This window comes from Myodes glareolus, chromosome 26, assembly GCF_982192425.1.
Source record: "Myodes glareolus chromosome 26, mMyoGla1.1, whole genome shotgun sequence".
Classification (NCBI taxonomy): domain Eukaryota; kingdom Metazoa; phylum Chordata; class Mammalia; order Rodentia; family Cricetidae; genus Myodes; species Myodes glareolus.
The window spans coordinates 40,274,686-40,295,996 of record NC_142051.1 but is presented as its reverse complement, the minus strand read 5'-3'; the positions used below and the strand labels follow the sequence as shown (position 1 = coordinate 40,295,996).

At 42.3% G+C, this 21,311-nt stretch overlaps 1 protein-coding gene across 5 annotated transcripts in view; it reads right to left on the bottom strand.

The window, feature by feature from the left end:
- Positions 1–21,311, bottom strand: part of Ano4 (anoctamin 4) — a 319,024-nt gene that overhangs the window by 29,758 nt on the left and 267,955 nt on the right. For all 5 annotated transcript variants that reach the window (XM_085683401.2, XM_087901925.1, XM_085683402.2 and 2 more), the window contains 3 exons: positions 9,543–9,625; positions 7,049–7,189; positions 4,533–4,697 (listed from right to left, as the gene is read on the bottom strand). In XM_085683401.2, the coding sequence (XP_085539527.2) occupies positions 4,533–4,697; positions 7,049–7,189; positions 9,543–9,625 (389 nt within the window). The remainder of the gene's footprint in view (positions 1–4,532; positions 4,698–7,048; positions 7,190–9,542; positions 9,626–21,311) is intronic.

The window sequence follows — 21,311 nt, the reverse complement described above, 5'->3', positions numbered from 1 at the left end:
TTTATTATATATTATACTATATAATTATTATATATTATACGAACACTATGCTTCTCACTTTTTAATAGCATGGCGAAATATCTGATTCACATCCATGTGGCTAAATAAAAAGAGTTATTATAGCCTTTACCTTCCTCTCTTGTTGGTCTACTTAGTGTGCAAGTATGGTTTTGACATGCCAGTGGGTCATAATGGAGCAGAACACAGTTGAAACAGGGGAGAAAGAGACGGACACCGGACCCCTTTGCTCCCCTTTGGAACTAATTGTCAAGACATTGAATAAAACACAAATCAATGAACGTGTTTTAATCAGTCATCCAGAGGCAGCCGAGTGCTCGGGCTCAGATAACTTGGTAAATACAGATTCTATTTTTTAAGCGCATACACAAAAGTAAATACACATCACAGGATCTTAGAAACAAACATCACGTATAAATGTGCTTCTTCCATGAAGATCAGACGAACTCAGCAAAAAGTCAGAAACAGGATGTGTCGTTCAAAATAACTGCACAAAGTCTCAAATAAATATTAAAAAACAATCTCTTCCTCAAGGTTTTTATAGTCAGTTAATAAAAAGGGTTAATAAGTAACATCTAAATCTTGTGTGCTTTTTTTTTTCCTTCTTATTTTGAAAGTCCATTCTGGTCAAAAATTTAAGTAACCCAAACCAATTTAGAGAGCTTAAAAATTACTCTATTCCTGGATAACAAAAATATCTTAAATTGAGTATTTTCAAAAGTCAATAGAGAATTTAGTTTTTCAACGCTCTCGGCTCAGTCATTAGCTGGCCATCCATTACGCTGTGATTGTTTCCGAAGGACTTAAATTACTATGTTTTTATAGTCTGATGAAAACTCTTCCAAACTACATTACACACTTGGCTACTCTCATAATGGAACTCACGACACTTCAGGGCAAACGGGAGGAGTGTAAAATGTGATGCAGGGATGGGAAACAGAGCCGAGGAGGGTAGGGCAATTGGCCACCGAACAAGAGAGCCTTGGTTGTGGCTTCTTGCCGAGTTCTTGTGCGCTGTTTCTCTTTTATTTCTTCCCCTTGCTATGGCGTGTCACTACCGGTCTCACCAGTAGTTTTTAGTCAGTAATCTTATGCTATCTTAGTTTGAGATTGTCTGGAAAATAAGAATACCAAAAATGTTCCCACTGCACCTAAAATGAAAACATATCTCGAAGTGATTCCTCTGACCGACAGACACACTTTAGTTTAAGTGTGTGGGTTTCATTAGGATGAAACTTTGTTAGAAAATGTATCAATAGATTCATGGCTTCTATCTCACCACGCAGCAGGTGTTTTGTACTGTCAGCAGCTGGATATTTTGCCCTCTTTCCTTTTATATTTTGTATACCCTCTTTCCCATTTTGGTTTACCTCATCTTTTCTCGGCTGTCTTTTGATGTAGAGATGACTAGAACCTGCTTTCTAGGAGCCCCGGCTCCACACATGGGGACAAACACAATGTGCATGTAGATCCAGTGCATACAGTCCTTTATTTCTTAGGGAGATACATAAATTAGATTATTATTATTTATTATAATTAGTGCTGGGGATAGACCCTAGGGCCTTGTGTAAGTTCAATGCCCACTCCACTAATGTGTTAGATCCCTAGCTTGACATTATTATTATTATTATTATTATTATCATCATCATCATCATCATCATCATCATTATTATTTTGAGACAGGGTACTGTGTAGCTGACCTCAAACTTACTCAAACATAGTTGAGCCTGGTCTTAAACTCCCAATCCTGCCCCTGGCTCCCAAGGGTTGGGATGACAGACGTTGTCACCACATCCAGTGTGTGACATCCCAGGGACTGTGTCAGCGAGCACTCTGCAGGCTAAGCTACACCTCCAACTAAATTAAGATTTTCATAAGCACTGTAAGGAAAAGGCATTGGTTAAGAATACAGTAGCAAGCATTCGTTCACTGCACCCCACGAAGACCCAGACGCTTTCCAAGCTCTACTGTGTGGTTACAATGAATCGCCCCTCTTCACAACATGTTTCTGGCAATGAGCACGGGGTGAGCATGGGGACCAAGCTAGGGAACACGGAGCGCCGAGGATGGCCACGTATCTCTTTTCGCTCTCCATAGGATGAAATGGTCACGAAATCATTGCACCAAACAGTTAGCCATATTTTCAACCATTTCTGATTTTGAAGCATCTATTTCTATAGTAGGCACTCCGTGCCATCTAAAAATCACTGGCAAGGAGTAATCAGCACTTTGTTAGCTCAGTGATTACTGGTTCACTTGGTAATCATAGCGAAGGTTGTTTATTATTGGGTAGTCGCCTTCTCTTGGGGATTCCATAGCGGTTATCGGTTATGGAACTCAGATATTTTTCAGAGCTCTTCCTTACTAGGTGTGATTTTTTTTCACTTTTTAAAATAGGTTTTTAACTGAAACAACTGAAACAGAATCATATCACTTTCTCCCCGCCTTTTCCTCCATCCAGGCTCTCCCCAATACCCTTTTTGGAATTCCTCCCATGAACTCCCATTCTCAAGTTGATAGGCTCTTTTCCTATATTATTGTTATACACAGATACATACATATATATTATATGTGCACACATGCACATGAGAAAATACATGTAGAGCCAACCTGCTGACTCTGTCTTTGTTCATGACAACCTAAAATGTATACCTGTTATTCCTGTGTGGTAGCGGGACGGTGTTACGTGGCCCGGGACGGTGTTACGTGGCCTTTGGAAAGTCCTAGTCCACTTGGAAATATGCTAGCATTTCAGCATGAGTCATAATAACGATGCAGTTAGAATGAGCATGAATGGAACAATAATGAGTTGGACATGTAATTCATGCCTGATGCCATGCTCAACACATATGTTATCTCAATTATCTCCTACTCTAAACCTCGAAGGTCTGTGTTTTTATGCCCATTTGACCTCAAAGCCTAACCTTGTCAGCTGTTTCTTTCTTTCTGTACAAATGACAATAATTTCCTGAATTCCTGCTATGTGCCATGTGCTTCCCCAGACACTAGTGCCTAATAACCGTAAAAATCAGCCACAGAGAGAAAGGACTCTGCTCTTAAGGACCTACACCTGGAGGAAAAGATATTAAAGGAAAGCAGGAGTATAACAGACCGTGATACATTGTCTAGAGAAAAATAAAGCAGGCATGGAGGTAGGGAGCCATCTGATGGATGTCAGGGGCAAGTTACAATCTGAAACATAGTGACGGGAAGCCTTCATTAAAGAAGTAATATTTAAACAAAGGCCAGAGGAAGGTGAGAACATAAGCTATGCAGACCCTTGGGAAGGGAGAGACAGAATGTTCTGGGAAGAGGTATCAGGAAGGAGGAGGTAAGAACACTTGAATTTTTCCTTTGAGTGAGAAGAAAGCCATTGGACTTATAAACCTTTGACCTGCATGCAACGGTCCATGTGGTTTCTGCATTGAACCAAGATTGAAGTGAGCCAGTGTAGGGGCTAGGAGTCCAATTAGAAAGCTACTGAGACAACCTGGAGCAGAGATGCTGGGGACTTAGCCCAGGGATGTGTGAAAGGTAGCCTAATTCTACCTTTGAACTTTGACCCTCCAGCCTTGCCTTGTTCGTGTGTGGAATTCCAGATGTGTGACACCACATCTGGTGTAGGTACATTTTGATGGGGAGAGAAACCAACGCATGAAGGAGACGCTAGCTCTATTTTAGTCTGAACAGCTGTAAGAGAGAGGCTTTGGGGCGAGCAGATCCTCAAGGGAAAATGGGAGCTGTATTTTGAAAGAAGAACGGAGAAAGCGGGGCCTTCCAAGTTGCTTCAGCATGTAAAGGCACGTCCAATTCTAATTACCTTAGGCATATCCTCGGTACCCACATGGAAGAAGGAAACAGCCAACGTGGTCCACAAGCATTCCGTACTCTGCATGTGCCCGCATAGGCATCCACACACGCATGCACACATGCATGCACGCACACACACAAACAAATATAACAAAAGAGATTTTAAGATGGAAGTGTTGGAGACTGCCTGGGAGGCCATTTCCCACGCAAGTCTGATGTTCAGAGGAGAGGTCTGGCCTGAAATACACGATTGCAGGAAGTCTGAGAGCAGCATGAGCAGTGTGTATGCACGCATCCCCCAACATTTTCCTCAGGTGGTTATCTCCAAGGATGCGTCGGATCCTGGAGGCTCTATGGTGCTCTGAATGAAGGACAGACGCTGACACTGCTGAGCTGTATTCCAGCCTCCAAACCTGACTGTCTAAACACACTCTTAGGTGTCACCCAAGGGAAAGTCGGTACTGTCTGACAGAATAAACAAGGGAACTGGGGTTCCAGGAGGTGGGTACCTAGTGCAGATGGTCCTGGAGCCTGGGTTTGAATCGAGTCTTTTAAAGACCCAGACCTACACGTCTGGCCACCAGTGCCTCATCACAGACAGACCTTCTGCCTTGAGGTCAGTCTTTTCAGGAACAGACGAAAACCATCCCAGCAGCACACCAGCCCCCCCAAACTGTCGGCTCGTCACCTCGCCACTCACTTACCACGTTCAACAGCATAATGATGCAAAAGTTGATACAGACGGCAGTCCCTGTGGTTGCAACCTGAGAGTTATTCCTGATTAGCGCCCACTTAAAGGCGGCGAAAGTGCTGACGGTCACCACCCGGTAAATGACGATGCCGAACACGGCCGCGATCACCACGCAGATCTAGAAGGAAGACGGAGGAAAGCCAGTGAGACCTCCATGTCAGGTTTCAGGAAGCAGATTCGTGTTCTGATGCAGAGAGAAAGCCAAGCGATGGTGACTCTGCTTCCAGAGTGCCCTGGTGAGAATGTACGCTTTTCCCACGCAAGTTTGGTGTTCAGAGGAGAATACTTTGTCTGGATTTTCTGACAGAGTAGAACAACCACACAGCTTGAACGCTGAGGATCTGCTCAAGGCTTTGAAAGCATAATCATCGAGTGGTCAGACCAACACATATTTGTTACAGAAATTTATTATGCTTCTGATGGCAATAGTTTGTTTCCTATTCTTATTATCATAAGATGTAAGCAAAGTCCTCCTTGTATTCAATAAGACTTTTCAACCCACAGGGCACATTCTCTCTACTCCCTGGGGACCCTGAATATTTGCTTCTTTCTAAAAAAAAAACCTTATCTTCTTTGTTTCTTATTTGGTGTGTGTGTGTGTGTGTGTGTGTGTGTGTGTGTGTGTGTGTGTGCGCGCGCGCACGCGCGCACGCGTGCGTAGGAACATGAATGTCATTGTGCAGTATGGAGGTCAGAGGACAACCTAGGTGCTGGTTCTCTCCTTCCACCAAGTGGGTTCCAGGTATCAGAGTCAGGAAGTCAAGCTTGATGACAGGCACCTTTATCTGCCATGCCATCATGACAACCCACAGATATTTGCTCACGGCTTCAACTGAGTTAAGCATTTTCAATCTTCAAGACTATTTCCTTTGTCTATAACACCCGTCCATCCATCTCCTGCCCAATGTGCACGCACTCCTATATACAGGTAACTCCCCCAACCCCACCCCTTTTCACGTCTCAGCTCGAGAACCAAGGAGAACCCAATCTTTGCCTGCGCACCAGAGTGTTGTTGTTAGAGCATGGCACATGCGCTAAATGGGTGCATCCTTTTTTGGGGCGCTCCTGATGATTTCTAACGACTTGTCAAATCATGGTCAATTTTTCCCACTAGAAAGCAAGACCTAGAAGGAAGGGACAGTATCTGCATACTCCCTTCATGTGTTGCTGAGTAAACTAAGGATGTGACAGACACATAGTATCTTACTACTGGATACAAGTATAGACTGATCTGTATTCTCCTGTTACTAATGATGTGACAGACACATAGTATCTTACTATTGGATACAAACATAGACTGATCTGTATACTCTTGTTACTAATGATGTGACAGACACATAGTATCTTACTATTGGATACAAACAGAGACCAAAGCATCTTTTGTTGGAGATTCATGATACTTTGGAAAAGTTTGTGGTATGTTTATATTTTATAATAGTTTATATTATAGATATAATAACTACCTTCTATTTTTATAAGACAACAGAATCTGAGACTCCACACAGCTTTGGAACTTTCATTCAGTGATTCCTAATAGAGGTTTAATTACCCAAAGCTGGTTAAACTCAGGCTGGTAAGCCACAGTCAAGTGGCGATACAAATTATTAGAAATGGGTTAGATTAATATGTAAGAGTTAGCCAATACGAGGTTAGAGCTAATGGGCCAGGCCGTGTTTCAATGAATATAATTTGTGTGTTGTTATTTCGGGGTATAAGCTAGCTAGCCAGGCGGCTGGGAGTTGGGCTGCGTCTCCTTTTACAGAATGTCATACATGGCAGGGCTATGAAGGCAGGACAAGCCACAGGGTTTAGAGCCCGAGGTCGGGGCAGAGTTCTACCTGTGCTATTAGGCACTAGTGTGACTTCTGCAAAGCCTCAGCTTCCTAGGCTTTAGGGTATGCGTCTGGAGAACAGGAAAACCTAATCTATGTATCTAGATCTTCTATGAGGAATAAGGCAGTAAGGACACATGTGTGTATGTGGAAGGTAAAGCGTCACGGTATTGCTTAGAAGTGGTACCCAAAGAAGGATGTGGGTTTGGGTCTTTCTATGCAACTGGCTTCTCCTTTCAACTCTGTATTTCTTCACTGGTTAAAGGAGGAGACTGTTTTGGTTTGGGGAAGCGTTTCTATATATGCTGTCTCATATTTTTAGCTCATTTCAATAGAGCACAGTGGGACACGGCAAGAGGAGGAATAGAACATTAGCGTGGGCGTCTTATGTGTAAGTCTTACACTCACTTATGGGATGACCCTAGGCAAACCTTTAATTATTTGGAATCTTAGCTGCTTCATCTGTCACACGGCAATAACAATGTCATCCACACCACCGAATGCACCAATCAGGATTAAACAGCATCCTGTGTAAAAGCGTTTTATATAATCGTGCAAACTCCTGGCGTGATTACTGTTGCTATGTTAGAAGTTTGTACCGTCTAAAAACTAAAGAGGTTTTTAAAAAGTTTCAAACCATGAAGAATATTCCTGATGCAGAAACGATAAGTCTGCTGCATTTATCAGTAAATGCTTGGTAAGGTTCTGGCTTTCCAGAAATGGGGTTCATCCGCTCTTTCTTGGAATACTTGGCTTCAAACTGGGGGCGTATTTCTTCCTGAAAGGCAAGCAGACAGACACATCTGTATGTTTTGAAGAGATACTCACAACAAGAAACATTCTTTTCATCCCACCATAAAATGGAATCCGTAGCCATCACACCAATCAGCCAGTCAATGCACTAGGCTTGGAGACACAGCCTTAAACATTTGGAAATTGATTCCCTTGAAGAACAACCCTTAATACGGCGATCAAAATTCATTATAATAAAAAAAACCAATGTAACTTAGAGTAACAGTTACATTTTCTGTTACCTTGCTAAATTCTCCCTGAAGAAGGAGTGATGTTTAAAACTGACCACCTGTTCTGTACCTAGCGTTTTGGATCAGCCAGAGATTGTCACTTTTATCAGGCAATGGCATGGACAGAAGAATGAAGGCGTCTTTTGAATAGGCAAATGTTCAAAATCTATTTTGTGACTTACACTGACAGTGTATCATTCCTAGCCTTCCTGGTAAACCCTGAAACTGTTTTATTTGTGTGTGCCCAGGTTTAGGTGACTAAAATCCACAGCGAATCTACATTTAATAAGCTCATGCACCTTTAATCAATAGACGCTAATTGTCTTCTTAATTGCTTAAACACCTTCCAAGTGTGGACGTATCAAGGCTCCGTCAATCCCAAGCCAAGCTGAGGTTTTTGTTTCATTTAGCGAAGCCTTATTTCAGTGTGACCAGTTTCCAAGTAGAAAGCAGTTGTGGGATTAGGAAAGATAACGGCGAGAGAATGTACTAGAGCGCTTCTGGTTAATTAAGTACACGCTCTTCTCGAGTGAACTGGGCAACAATGGAAAACGTTTTTACAGGTGGGCTGGAGTCCACGCAGACAGAGCGCGCTCAGATGAAAACAAAAGGCAAAGGAGACAGAAGTGCATTACTGCGCACGGAGGGCCGACCTAGGTGGAGAACAGCCGTGCCCTGCAGGAGACATGTTCACAGATACGCTCAGCCTGCCTTTTCTTTATTTCAGGCACTGAAGTTTGAGGATACAGAGATAGAGACGCTTCTGCTTGCTCTACACGCTCTCAGCTTCTCAGGATACAGATGGAAGAGCTGCTGCCCATGGACCCGTGTCCACCTGAGTATTGCCTCCACGCCCAGGAGACCATTTCCTGAAGAATGTTTATGACACTTGAGTGTGGCTGTCTTTCAGAATAGTAAGAATTACTGACAAACGCCAGCGTCATATATCAAAGTTCCTTGCTGGATATCTTAAAAAGACAGAACAAAACAAAAACGAACTAAGAAAAAAGCCTAGGATATATATGTAAATAAGAAGAAAACCTGTCAAAATTATCTCCTTTGTCAAGCCAACCACAGGGCCAATACTTTCACAATTTGTGCTTCTAAAATCCTCTATTAATGTAAAGAAACACATTCATGTTCCTCTAGAAAAGAAAATGCCCATTGTAGCTATAACGACACTATAATTTTTATATTATATGACTCACAGGCACACAGATACAGCAAGGCTCTGGTGATTTGGGATTCTGAGAGCTAAGGGAACAGAAGGGTTAGGAGAAATGGGTGAGGCTAATCTAAAGCAGGGTCCGGCAGAAGGATGTGGGAAGTGAGTCTGGTATGAACAAATGGGTTGAGAAAAGGGGACCAGAATTGGACACAAATGAGGAAAGAACACAATATACTGACCTAGAAGGGGGATGGGAACCAAAGTGGTTGGGAAGATAAATTAAATCCCCGGAGGCTGAGCTTGCCCTTGTTGTCAGCTTGGTCTACAGCTGACCCTGCATTCACCCATACAAAGGGGGCTACCTGGAGCGCTTCTTCTCAACACTTAGCCCATGATGTAATTCTGAACTTGTGCATGTCTGAGGACTGTTGTGGGTCTGGGATTCACAGAAACATTTATTTCCTCAAATTGTTCTCTAGAGAGGTGTATTTCAAATGCCCAGTGCTAATAGACAAAAACTGCCTTCTACTCAAGTCAGGAAAATGGAAGGTAAGTCAGGATGGTCCTCCTGAACCCCACGTGTCTCTGCCTATGGGAGCAATGTCTCTTGCCTCATGGAATGTTCATTCAGTATCATGTCAGAGTGGAACTTAAGCACATGGCTTGGACAGTGGTTTTGCCAAATGATGCCAGACTCCCCCACCCCTTACTCATGGGAAAATCCCATGATGTAACCCAGGCTGGCTTTGACTTGAGGTCTTCCAGCCTTAGGCATATCACCTGGACCCTCTTGATGAAGCCTGAAGCACCCTCCAAAGACAGCTATTAAACTTGCTTTCTGGATAGCCTGACTGCCATCACTCAGCGGAGAGTGACATCTCAAGGATCTCATTTGATGGGGGTTTGTGCTGTGACGCTATCTGGAGGCGGGCGGTACAGACCTCTTCCTCCTCCCAGTCTATCAGATCCCAGTCGTAAGCAATCACCGCTCGGCGTCTTTTCCAGAATTCCAGGAAAACGGTGGCTGGAACAAACGGAGAACAAAGGTGATTTCAGATATAAAGCAACACGGTTCAAATGAACAATGAAGGCAATGCAGACAATGGCGTTAGCTTGGAGCTTTCTGTTGTTTTGTTCTTGAAATTGGAATTTTTAATTCGATGCTCTTCGATCAGGAGAAATCTTAAGAATTACTAAACTTGAGCCAAATATAGTGAAAATTAGAGATTTTGCATGGAATTAAATTAAGATGGCTTGCAGGTTGAGGCAGAGCAGATTTAACATAGACAGAGTCCTTGGAATAAATAACACAAGAAACTTTCCTGCCAATATCTTGCCTACTGATATGGTATTATTTATTTTTTAAATATAAAAGGTATCTAGGAATAGTGAAACAACCCAAAACCTCAGCATGCATTGGATGGGCAGTAATTTCTTATTACCAAATTCTCTTCAGAGAAAAGTATACAAAATATCTTAACCATATTTAGATATATACAAATATATTTGTACTTAATATAAATATTCTAGCCAGACACAGTGGTACATGCCATAGATCCCAGCACACAGGAGGCAGAGGTAGGCAGATCTCTGTGAGTTCAAGGCCAGTCTGGTGTACACAGTGAGGTCCAGCACAGCCAGAGATACACAGAGAAACCCTGTTTTAAAATCGTTAAAAAAAATTCTTTTGCTCTAAGGATATTGAAGTGTGACTGAAGAACATGTAGTTATGACTCTTCGATGTTTTTCCATCAATATCACCAAAATAATATCAAAGTTTGAACTTTTGTCTGGCAAAATGTATGACTTCCCTCACACTGACCGAATGAGCTTCACAGGAAAGATGACCAGCTCTTCTCTGAGATACAGTCCCGGTGTACAGGAAAGAATTATTGCTGGGAACATGTTTGCCTAATTGCTCTCCATCTGTAGGGTGGTCCACCAGACTGGAATGGTCACTTACACAGAAGAGAAATTACCTCCATTTATGCTACAGAAAGATGTTAGATCTTTAGGTATTGGAATGGTGTGGTCATGTCTTGATGGATGTAGACGCTTTACTATGGGGAAAAGGAGTAAGTTTCATGCCTCTGTTGGGACTCTACTCTGAAGACATAACCCTTACAGATCTTAGAATGAATATTCTCAAGCTATTCACCTTGATTAATTTTACTTATAAAAGGGTTTTGCATTTTCTCCTCCTTTCTACCCTCATCCCTGCTTCGTCCTATTACCTAATCTTCCCACCGTGAGGTTCACCCGAGGCAGTAACCTCAATCCCAAATAGCGATCCTTTTGTGACATTAAGTTGACACATTAGGAAAACATGAGACATCTTCCTTCTTAGCTCAGGCAGAAATGGGGTAGGGCTTATGCAGATTAGTATACAAATACAGTAACCTCCTCTTATCTGTGGAGTGTACATCCCAGCACCTCCCCAGAAGCCAGAAATTGTGTATGGTCCTAAAGGTGTTTACTATTTGACCTTATTCCAGATGTTAGCAACCGCAACACTCACTGTTTCTTATTAAGCAGAGAATTTCCAAATTTTCACTTCAGGAAGAATTTTATAACATCTCTTTGGCATGTACACATGAACGACACTGGTATTCTTGAGCTCTGGGTTCATTAAGACCATTCTGAGGACAGCAACTTCAACGCCAGCCCTGTCATATTGTGACACTCAACCTGGTAACTGAGATGGCTTTTCAGAGTAACTAGCAGATGGGTAGCATATACAGTGTGGATACCCTGGATGGGGTTGAAGCAGCCTGTGTCCTGGAATGACGGAGGTGGGCTATGCAAGATTTCATTATGTTGTTCAGAACAGTGTATAATTTAAAACATTACTTATTTCTGGAATTTTATATCTAATATTTAGTTGACCAGAAGTAACTAAAATAGAAAGAAAGCAAACAAAACCAAAATTACAGCTAAGGCGCTATTGAGCCAGAACACTTTTTAGCTTAGAATCATATGCAGTTGAGCAGAGTTCATAAGGGACATTAATGGTGAGGTATATACTGCACTTTATTATTTTCTGAACTAGAACAGTCATTGTCAATTTCAAATAAATTTGCAGCAGGATGCTATAATTTCCACCAAAGCCATTTAGTATGTTATTGATATCAGACATGGCCATAATACACGTGATCATAAAGAACAGGCTTCCTCTGGGGCTGAAGACTTAGAAAGAAACAGATAATGCTTCCCCAGGCTCCCTTTTGTTTTAGTTTCCCAGGATGAAGAGAGAAGGTGGAGCCATCTGATAGAAGAAACCTAGTCCTTCATCTGAACAGAAATAAAGCCTGCCTGCTTAGGTGTTGGCTTTGTGGATGAAAACTGAACTGGATTTCTTTCTGGAAAATACAGCCAATGGCTAAATTCTGCAAGCAGGAAGAAAGGAGCCACTGAGTGGCTGCCCCATCTTGTGATGCTCAGCAGAAAGACCCTCCCCTTAAAGTGTCTCTTAATTTCCACCGTGCATTCTGCAACATCATGCAGCCAGGAGATGATAGAGCCAGAAATCGGTCCTGAGTCGTCATCTGTGTTTTAATTACTAGGTTACATTTTAATTACAGCTTCTATTGAAATGACAAGACCCTAAAAGAAAAAGAAAGTTTAAAAGTTTTCCAATTATTTTGGGGTTCTGCCCCAAAACATTTGCAAATATATAAAGGGGGATGTTCCATGGCTGTAGGTTCTGTAGGGATCCTGGGGTTTACTTGTGTCCTCCATGCAGATCTGCAATCTTCCAGAGGGCTTAGAAAACCCACACTTATCCTAAAATCTGCAAGGATACAATGTTGCATTTCTTTTTCTTCTTTTTTTTTGCCTACTGATAATATAATGGGTTTTTAAAGGCCCATTTTGACTCTTTATCTTTAAAATGTCTGTTCTGGAATGCCAAGAGAAGAACCATGCTGACTGTTAGAAAATAACATTAAAGACATTTCCAAGAAATTTGAAAGATTAAGAGACTTAGAGACCTGATGGTGTAACTCCCCTGCTAACTCGTTAAAAGCTTGAGTTCCACAACAAGAACAAAGGCTAGATAAAACCGGCAATAGGCATGAAAAGGAATGAGTAGTTTTTATTTCTGAATGATGGGGCCTATCTCAAAGCGTCAGCTTGGCTGTTCCCAAGCCAACCTGATGGCTCAGAGCATCTTCAGAAGCCTAGGTAAGATGGTTTTCTGGCTGGATCTGGAGACACAGCTTGGCTGCTGGAGTTCCTGTTTTGTAAGGAAACGGTTCTGGGATTGTTTTCTAGGAAATGATCATGATGATAATAATGATAATAAATAAATAATAAAAGTATTACTAAGAATAACTTGATTATTTATCTTCAATTATTATTAATTTAATTTAATTTAGTTATCGACATTAAAATGATTATTACAAATAAAAAAGATTCTTACTTTCTAGGACACGTAGAATGCATTGCTTCACACATACAACCACTTTCCCCACCCATACTAATTTCTTTTTAAAAAATGAAACTAGTAACACTAACGGACTTAATTTGTATCAGTCCTTTATAACCCTCAGAATGTTTATTTGGACAAGAGGAGGGGAACTAGAGCTTCAGACTTCTCCCAAGACAAAGAAACAGAGAAACAAGGCCAGTTCCTGACAGCTGCCCCTGTAAAACACAGACATACAAAAAACACTCAGCTGAGAATTATAAGCTCATATAAAATTATATGTTTATAATGTTGCTAGGAAGTCAACAGAGGAAAGAAATCACGCACTAGGGAGCTGGGGATGGGAACACACTGGGGTCTGGACACCAGGTGAGATGCCAGGCCTTTCTCAGCTCTCACTGGCTGTGTTGCAGAGAAAGCCTCACAATTTTCATGAGAAAAAAAGCAAAAAAATCTCACGTAAACCATATCAGCATCAAAATGACAGCACTAAATATTAAGAGCCCCAGCAGCGTGGTTTGTAGTTTACTAATCTTCAGGGCCCCACAGAGACCAGTGTGGTCACATAAAGGGAAGCTGAGAGCTTATGAGATTCTGTGATGTGTCAAACTGCGTTCATTTCAGGGTCCAGGAAGTCAGGGGTGGAGACATATTTTAACGGAGACATACATTTTAATAAGATCAAAACTAACCATTGATGCCCGGACCTTTGAGATAAGTAAGTACATGAGTTTATGTGCAGGGCAGGGGATTTGCAACTCATAGGGGGAAAAAGCCTGAAAAGCCAATTTGTTAAAAGTCTGATCTACCGTAAACTACTCTAAAAATGTCTCGATGGGAATCCAGTGTCTAGGGATGTTCTATGTAATAGGAGCAAACACTGTGGATTAATCCAGCTGAAAGAAACAGTTCTTAAGAAACAGGCCCCCCCTTCCCATTCCCTTCACAATCAATGACTCCATTAATTCAAAGTACCAAATGATTCACTAGATGGAGCGATTTGCACGCTTAAATGAGACAGGGTAACACATTTGGTTTCACAAGCATCCTGACATGGGGATTCTTGAGAATCATTTTCAAGTAGTTTCTGTTCCAAACGGATTTTTTTTTGTATCCTGTATTATACATCGATGTTGGGAAAATCTGAAAGAGGGTACTGTCTGTCCAAGTCACACTAGCTTTGGGAATTCTGACATCATATCGAGCTGGTTGCTGTGGGAATCCAAGTTTTGAAGTTTATGTTTCCCTCCCCAGGGACTACAGTTTCAAGGGGCCTATTAAGGATGGGCTTCCTTTCTGTAAAAAGGGACCAAACTGCAGGGGTCTGGGGACCTTTCCCTTTATGCTTGAGTGCTTAACTACTAAAATATAATAAAGTAACGATTGCACATATGGCTAAAAGACAGTGAAGAACTCTCTGTAATAACACACACACACACACACACACACACACACACACAGAGAGAGAGAGAGAGAGAGAGAGAGAGAGAGAGAGAGAGAAATAAAGCGCTCACTCAGGGTTGCTGCATCAGCTCACTGCTTAGAGTCAGCAGGACACTGTTTAGGAAAGAGAATGGAAATAATGGTCTTAATGTGTCAGGGAGGCAGGGTATTAGCTCGGAAGGGTCACATTAGGAGGACTTGAGTACAGACAGTGTCTTCCAGATATGATAGGGCCAACACACTCATGAACCCATGAGTGGTTGTCTATACAAGATCTGCACAAGGACGAGCAGGTCAGCATTCTAGCATGGAGGTGAAGGGTCTCAACAGCCCAGCCCTCACTGAGGAGCTGTGGGTGGTTGATGGCTCCTGGGAAAGGGAGTTAGTTTTCTTGAAGGATGTGGCCTCTGGTAGACTAACCACGGTATCAGGCGGATGATGCCACACCCACGAGTACGTTTGTGGGCAGCACAAATTGAACTTCATGGACAGGGAGTTCTCAAAAGGAAAAATAAAAATGGCTGAGAAACATCACCAAAGGCTTCATCATTCTTAACAAGCTGGAAAGCGCCAGTGAGAAGAACGTTGAGATTTCATCCTACTCCAGTCAGAATGGCTAAGATCAACCAGATAACCAGCTATAAAGGCTGGCAGGGATGTGGGTGTGGGGTGGGGTGGGCACTCATTTCCTGTTGGTGGGAGTGCAGATTGGTTTAGCAACTCTGCAAGTCAGTGTGGCGAATTCTTACAAGAGCTAAAACTAAATCCACTGTATGATGAGCCAGCTATACCCCGTGTAGGGCATATGTCCAAAGGACTCCATACCTGCCACAGAGATACTTGCTCGGCTGTGTTCATAGCTTCTCTAATTCATGACAGTTCGGGAATGGAGATCACCTCAATGCCACTGAACTGATGAAATGGTAATAAGAATGTGATACATATACATAATGCAATACTCCGCTCTTTGGCAGTAGAGAAAAATTAAATAATTAAAAATCTCAGTAAATGGGTGGAATTAGAACGCATTATATATGTGTGAGGTAATCTAGACTTGGAAAGACAAACACTATGTGGTTTCTCTTATCTGTGGTCCCTAACATCAAATCTTCAAGTGTAAATGTAGATCTCACCCCTAATCAAAGAAGCCCCACTTTGCAGCAATGGGAGACCATTACTGACGGTCTACAACTTGTCAAAAGGCAATGAACAACTGATTGAGGGGTGCACAGCCTTAACTGGTAAAACTGTAAATGTGATCCCCACCCTGAGGGCTCAGGGAGTGTGGTGAAAGAAGGGGCAGGATGACCACAGCGTCCAAGCACCAGGGAGTCAGCTGTAAGACCATGTCTCCTAGAAACGACAGGGAAGCTACACGCAAGAAACCTCAACAATATGTCAGCCTAACCAAGACCTGAGCAGCGACAATGCCAATATGCATACTAACACGAGAGGCGGAAGTCTCATGTGGCCCCATCCCTTGATCAAGAGCTACAGGCAATTAACAACTTGCTGAAAGAAGAAAAAGAGCCGTCCCCAGGGGTGAGTTATTAACGATCTGTTATCCAATAACAAGCGATCAGCCCTGAAAAATACATATGTAACACTGACGAGTTAGCAGGTTGTATTTATATATCAGTATGTGTATATATAAGCAATAGTTATAATAGATAAGAAGAATAAATATAAAACAGTAAAGAAGAGTTCATGAATTTGCGTGGGGAGTAAAGGGATACGTAGAATCATCCGAGATCTGCATCACCACCCTCCCGGTAAGGACCGCGGCTCCATACCACCACGAGCCTGGGCAAGGGCCTAGGGGTTAAACACAAGACACACACACAGAGAGTCCGGGTCATTCACCAAGAGGTGAATGCCAATTTATTTAGCTTTATCCAGAGTTAATATACTTTTCCCCCCCAGTAATGGAAACCGCTCCCAGCCAGAGGGGGTTGGGGGAACTGGCACAGGCAGTCAAGAGGTGTGGGGCAGTGGCAGACAGGTGAAAGGGACCTTGGTGCTGTGAGCTCTCCCGGGCAGGTTGGGAAATTACCATTCCAAAGTAATACAAGGCCCTGCGGCTAATTCACTAGGCTAGCAGAGCAGAGCACAGAATTTAGCAGGAAGCTTAGCTGGTTAGCCAAAACAGTCCTTGATTTGCATCCCAGGGAGCAAGGGAAGACAGGGGCCTACAGGGATATGTGGAAGGAGTTGGAAGGAGAAGGGATAATGATATGATATATAATGATATAATATTTTAATTAAAATGAGTGCTAAAAAAGAAGCCATGAGATTGGGAGGAGGGTTGGGGCACTGAGTGGATCTGGAAGGAGTTACAGGGAGGAGTGGGGATAAAAATGATCCAAGTACAGTGTAAACATGTATGAAATTATCCAAAAATTAATAAAATATTCTATTAAAAATGCAAATGTGAAACAGAAATCGTTGCAACCATAAAATACACTTCTATCAGAATACATAAAGAACTCACATGATGGAAAGAAGACAAATGGCCCAATAACAAATGAGTAATCAATTTGCAAATATTTCACTGGGAAACTATGTAGGTTACAAAGAAGTCAAGGACAGATGCTCAACATCCTACTCACCAGGAAAACATAAACCAGAGCTACAGTATGCTGGCTATGCCCATTCTTGAAAATGATTGCTATTATAAAGACTGATCATTCTCAGTGCCTGCGAGCATGTGGTACAGCTGGTAACTTTCACGGAATGCTGACGTGATGACAACTATGTACGTCGCTTGTCATAGGACCCTGTCATACCACCTGCAATTATGTGTCCAAGAAAATACGAATGCAAAGACTTTCAGGAAAACATGAAAAAGCGAGAAAGCCAGCAATTCATTCATTGCTGATAGTTCAAACCTGAACTGGCGCCAGTGCCTATTAACTGGGCAGCATACAAACAGACTCGAGTCTAACCAGGCAGTGGGACAGATACGATCCTGAGCTATGAAGGAACAAACTACTGATCTACACCATAGCAGAAATGAATCTCAGTAGCTTTAAGCATAGTGAAAGAAGTCAGACACCAAACACTGTGTGTCGATTCTCTTTGAATGTAATACGGTATGGGCAAAGGTGCACTGGGAAGCAGGGGTGAGGGTGTTGATGGGCTGACCACAAAGCCAGCAGGAAACTCCAGGATTAGAAAGTTTCATGCCATCATTATGCTGATGATTACTGCACTATACATCATTGACATAATCTGTCAAATTGCCCATGGAAAATTGCTAGTTTGTGTTGGATGAAAAGCTCCCATGGTTCCATCACCCACAGCAAACCACCATTGATAATGCCTCCCAATTTCTTCCTGTCCACGTTAGTATTTAGACTCATACCTTATTTGTATATTTTGCTGTACTGTAACCTGTGCTATAATTAACAACTCACGATGTATTGGGAGTCTCTTGAGAGTAGAGACACCATTGTTTTTATTACCTACCTCTGTGGTTTCCTTTACCTTGGAAGGAAGCTCATAAGGCACAGGATGTTTACAAGGAAGGAGAAACAACAGGATGGATGTTCTAAGGGAAGGCGAAACATTTCATCCTACACCAGTGGTTCTCAACTTTCCTAAAGCTGCAGCCCTTTAAGACAGTTCCTCATACTGTGGCGACCCCAGCCATAAAATTATTTTCATGGCTACTTCAGAGAATAACTGTTTGCTACTGTTATGATCGTAATAGAAACATCTGTGTCTTAGGCGGCCCCTGTGAAAGGATCTTTTGATCTCAAAGGGGTCACAGCCCACAGGTTGAGAAGCACTCTACAGGGAAGTTGAGAAAGTACACAAAAAATAGGTTTAGGAAGTCCCTGAAACTGACCAGATTCACTAGGCCTTTCTTTTTTTTTTTTTTCCACTAGGCCTTTCTTATCCCAAACATGTAACCAATAAGAGACACTATAGATGAGCCAAGTTGCCTGGGAGACTCGGAGACAAGCCAAGCTGTTAAGAAAATGCTCAGACTAGTCAAGATACCCGAAAGAAACAGAATAGCTGAGCTGTCTGGGACAAGCTCAGACCAGCTGAACTCCTACAAAGGGTGTTCTTCAACCTGTTCAGCCACCTTCAGGTTTTGGGCTCTGGTGATGCAGCTTTGAGTCTCATGCCTTAGCCACGTTTATGTAAACAACCCCAACAAAACTCAGATTCACCAAGCTGGACTTTGGTGGTATCCGAACTTTGGTCTGTCGTCAGTTCCCTACTTGGGGTGAGTAGACATTAGTTCATATCTCCCCAGGGATCGTATCAGCCAACAGCACCCAGTGTCCTGTGACAAGGACTGTGATGTCTGCTATTAATCAAGATCTTAATTGGTGGGCCCTATGGAGGAGACTTAGAAATGACTCTAGAATAGGACAGACAATATCTGACTTAAACTTCAGACCTCATTTCTTATTAATTATGCATAGTCTTGAGTAAGCCATGTAGCTTCTCTGGGCCTCTAAGTCCTTTCCATTATAGAATGGAAACAGTGATCGATTCTGATGGTTTATGAGAAAGGGAGAAATTGTCCTGTGTGCACATATTCACACACGGTGGAGTTCTTGTAATTATATGCCTCTTCTTTTTTGACTATACAATACTAATTTACCTAAATAATTGTTAATGTGTTTTTAATTAATTATGGGACAATATTGTTTTTGTTGGACACGTAGATAAGATCACAGAAGATGAAATTAGACAGTCTCCAGAAACAAAAGGCCAATTCCGATAACATGAATTAAAAATGAGGTAGATCTCCTTTGCTAATCTCTTACAAAATTGTACCAAGTCTTTCATTCTGCACAAAGGATCCACCATCTTCTTGTTTTGACTGGGGGACTTATGGTGCCCCAGTGGGCACCTCATTGTTTCTTTGCTGGGAGTAATTTTTAAGACAACATTGAAAGTAAAAAAAAAAAAAATTAAGGGGGGGAAAAAGAGGACTCAGCAATGAAGACCAGAGGGAAATAATCTACTTCCCAACAGGTCTCTGCCAGCATCTATTTCCCTAACGATTCTTCTTTTGTCTCTAGGGAGAGAAGCTAATTTAGCCCACAATTATCCTGTCCCTCGACTCCTTGTAACAAAAGGAGCACAGAGGAAAGAACCACGTTATACCTTTAGTCCAGAGGCCCGGGTTCATGGTGTAACCTGAAGATCTTCATGGAGCCCTACTGTCATACACATGGGAACACGAGCAAAGCTAACATGCGAGCCCGGGGCAGGGACAGATGGAGTTTTACCGTTCAGCTGGTGAACACCAAAGCAAACACGATGACCAGCACATCCACCCGGAGGTCCTGCAGATCACTCTGCTCCCATCAGCGTGTGTCTTAGCAATGATTCGGAAAACAGAGTGTGTTTTCTTCAGCACTGTAACGTGTCAGTCCTGAGATATGATCCTGACAGGACTAGCTCCATTTGGAAGCGATGTGCCTCTACAAAAACGTCACCGTCCCAAAGCGGCAAAAGGGGGAGGTTCAGGATGAGCATTATGGTTTGTTATCTGAAGGCTGGGAGCTCCAAAGCCAAAGCAGCTGCTTACAAATGGCACCCCTGTCTAGCCCAAAGCTGAGGAGCTACGGCTGCCCACGTCAGCTTTGCTTTATGCTGGCATCGACTTCAGCTTCCTCGGCTGTCACATGAACACAGTGACAGTAGCTTTCTTGAAGGTTGTGATGGGGATTAAATGAGATAAGATATGTACAATGACTATGACAGTGTGTAGCAATAACCATATTTTTGGCTGTTCTAGATCACTGCAAAAGACATGCCTGTATGCAAAGAAATACCTGGGATGGTAGATCCTTGCTCAAACTAGCACACTTCTGGGAATAACACAGGACTTAAGCAATATGTTGTCAATCAAGATGAAGCAATTTAGAACGTGAATTACCCAAGGTTTTCTTTGCCTAGAGTCACCTTAAAATGTTCATCTGTGCCCAAAATGTCTTATCGGAAATCTATCAGACTCATATTGCTTATATTCCAAAGCCCAGAGCTGTCAAGTCTCTGGTCCCACTTGTAATCTTAAAATCTTCTTAACTCCATGCTCCATCACCAAGCAGTCCAGCCAGGAAAGGGAACCATCAATAAAACAGATTTGTCCTTCACAGGACAGGACAACAGTAGCATTACTGGGGAAGAAGTGACAAATTCTACCTTCCAGACAAAGGGCATTGTACCAAAATCTCACTTCGGTATGACCTCAGGGGTTCAGTTGTAGGAGGACAAAACTTATCTCACGCAAAAGATCTAGCAATGGGGACCTGAAATTGGAGAAATATTGAAGTGGGTATTAGAGGTTTGTATTGCATTCTTCCTGACTGACACCAGGAGACGACTCGTTGTACATAAACATATCCCACTACAAAGTAGACTAGTGCTCAATGAAGAGCTAGCGTTTGGGGATGCTGGGTGAGGATGCTTATGTCAGCTCTATCCCTGGTTATGAGCAAACTCTTCTAATGTCCACCAGTATGCACAACGGCTATTCCCATTTTATGTGTGGTTAGGACCAGAAAAAGTTAGGTACCACTGACTTAAGCACTAAGTTCATTTTCCGGAGTCACTTCATTTGTAACAGTGGCAAAGCTGAAGCACTCATTGCTTATTATACTTTCTGATTATGACACTTGAATGTTCTAGGGAGGCAAGGTATGTATTATTTTTGATCTTGATCTCAGTCGTGTAGTCAAAACTCTGTGCAAACATTGGCTTAGTTCTTTTTCTTCCCCCTCCTCATCCTCTCCGTATTTGCTAGTGATTCTGATGCATTGAGGATTTAAGGATAGCAAAAATCATGAGAGATTATTACATAGTCCATCAG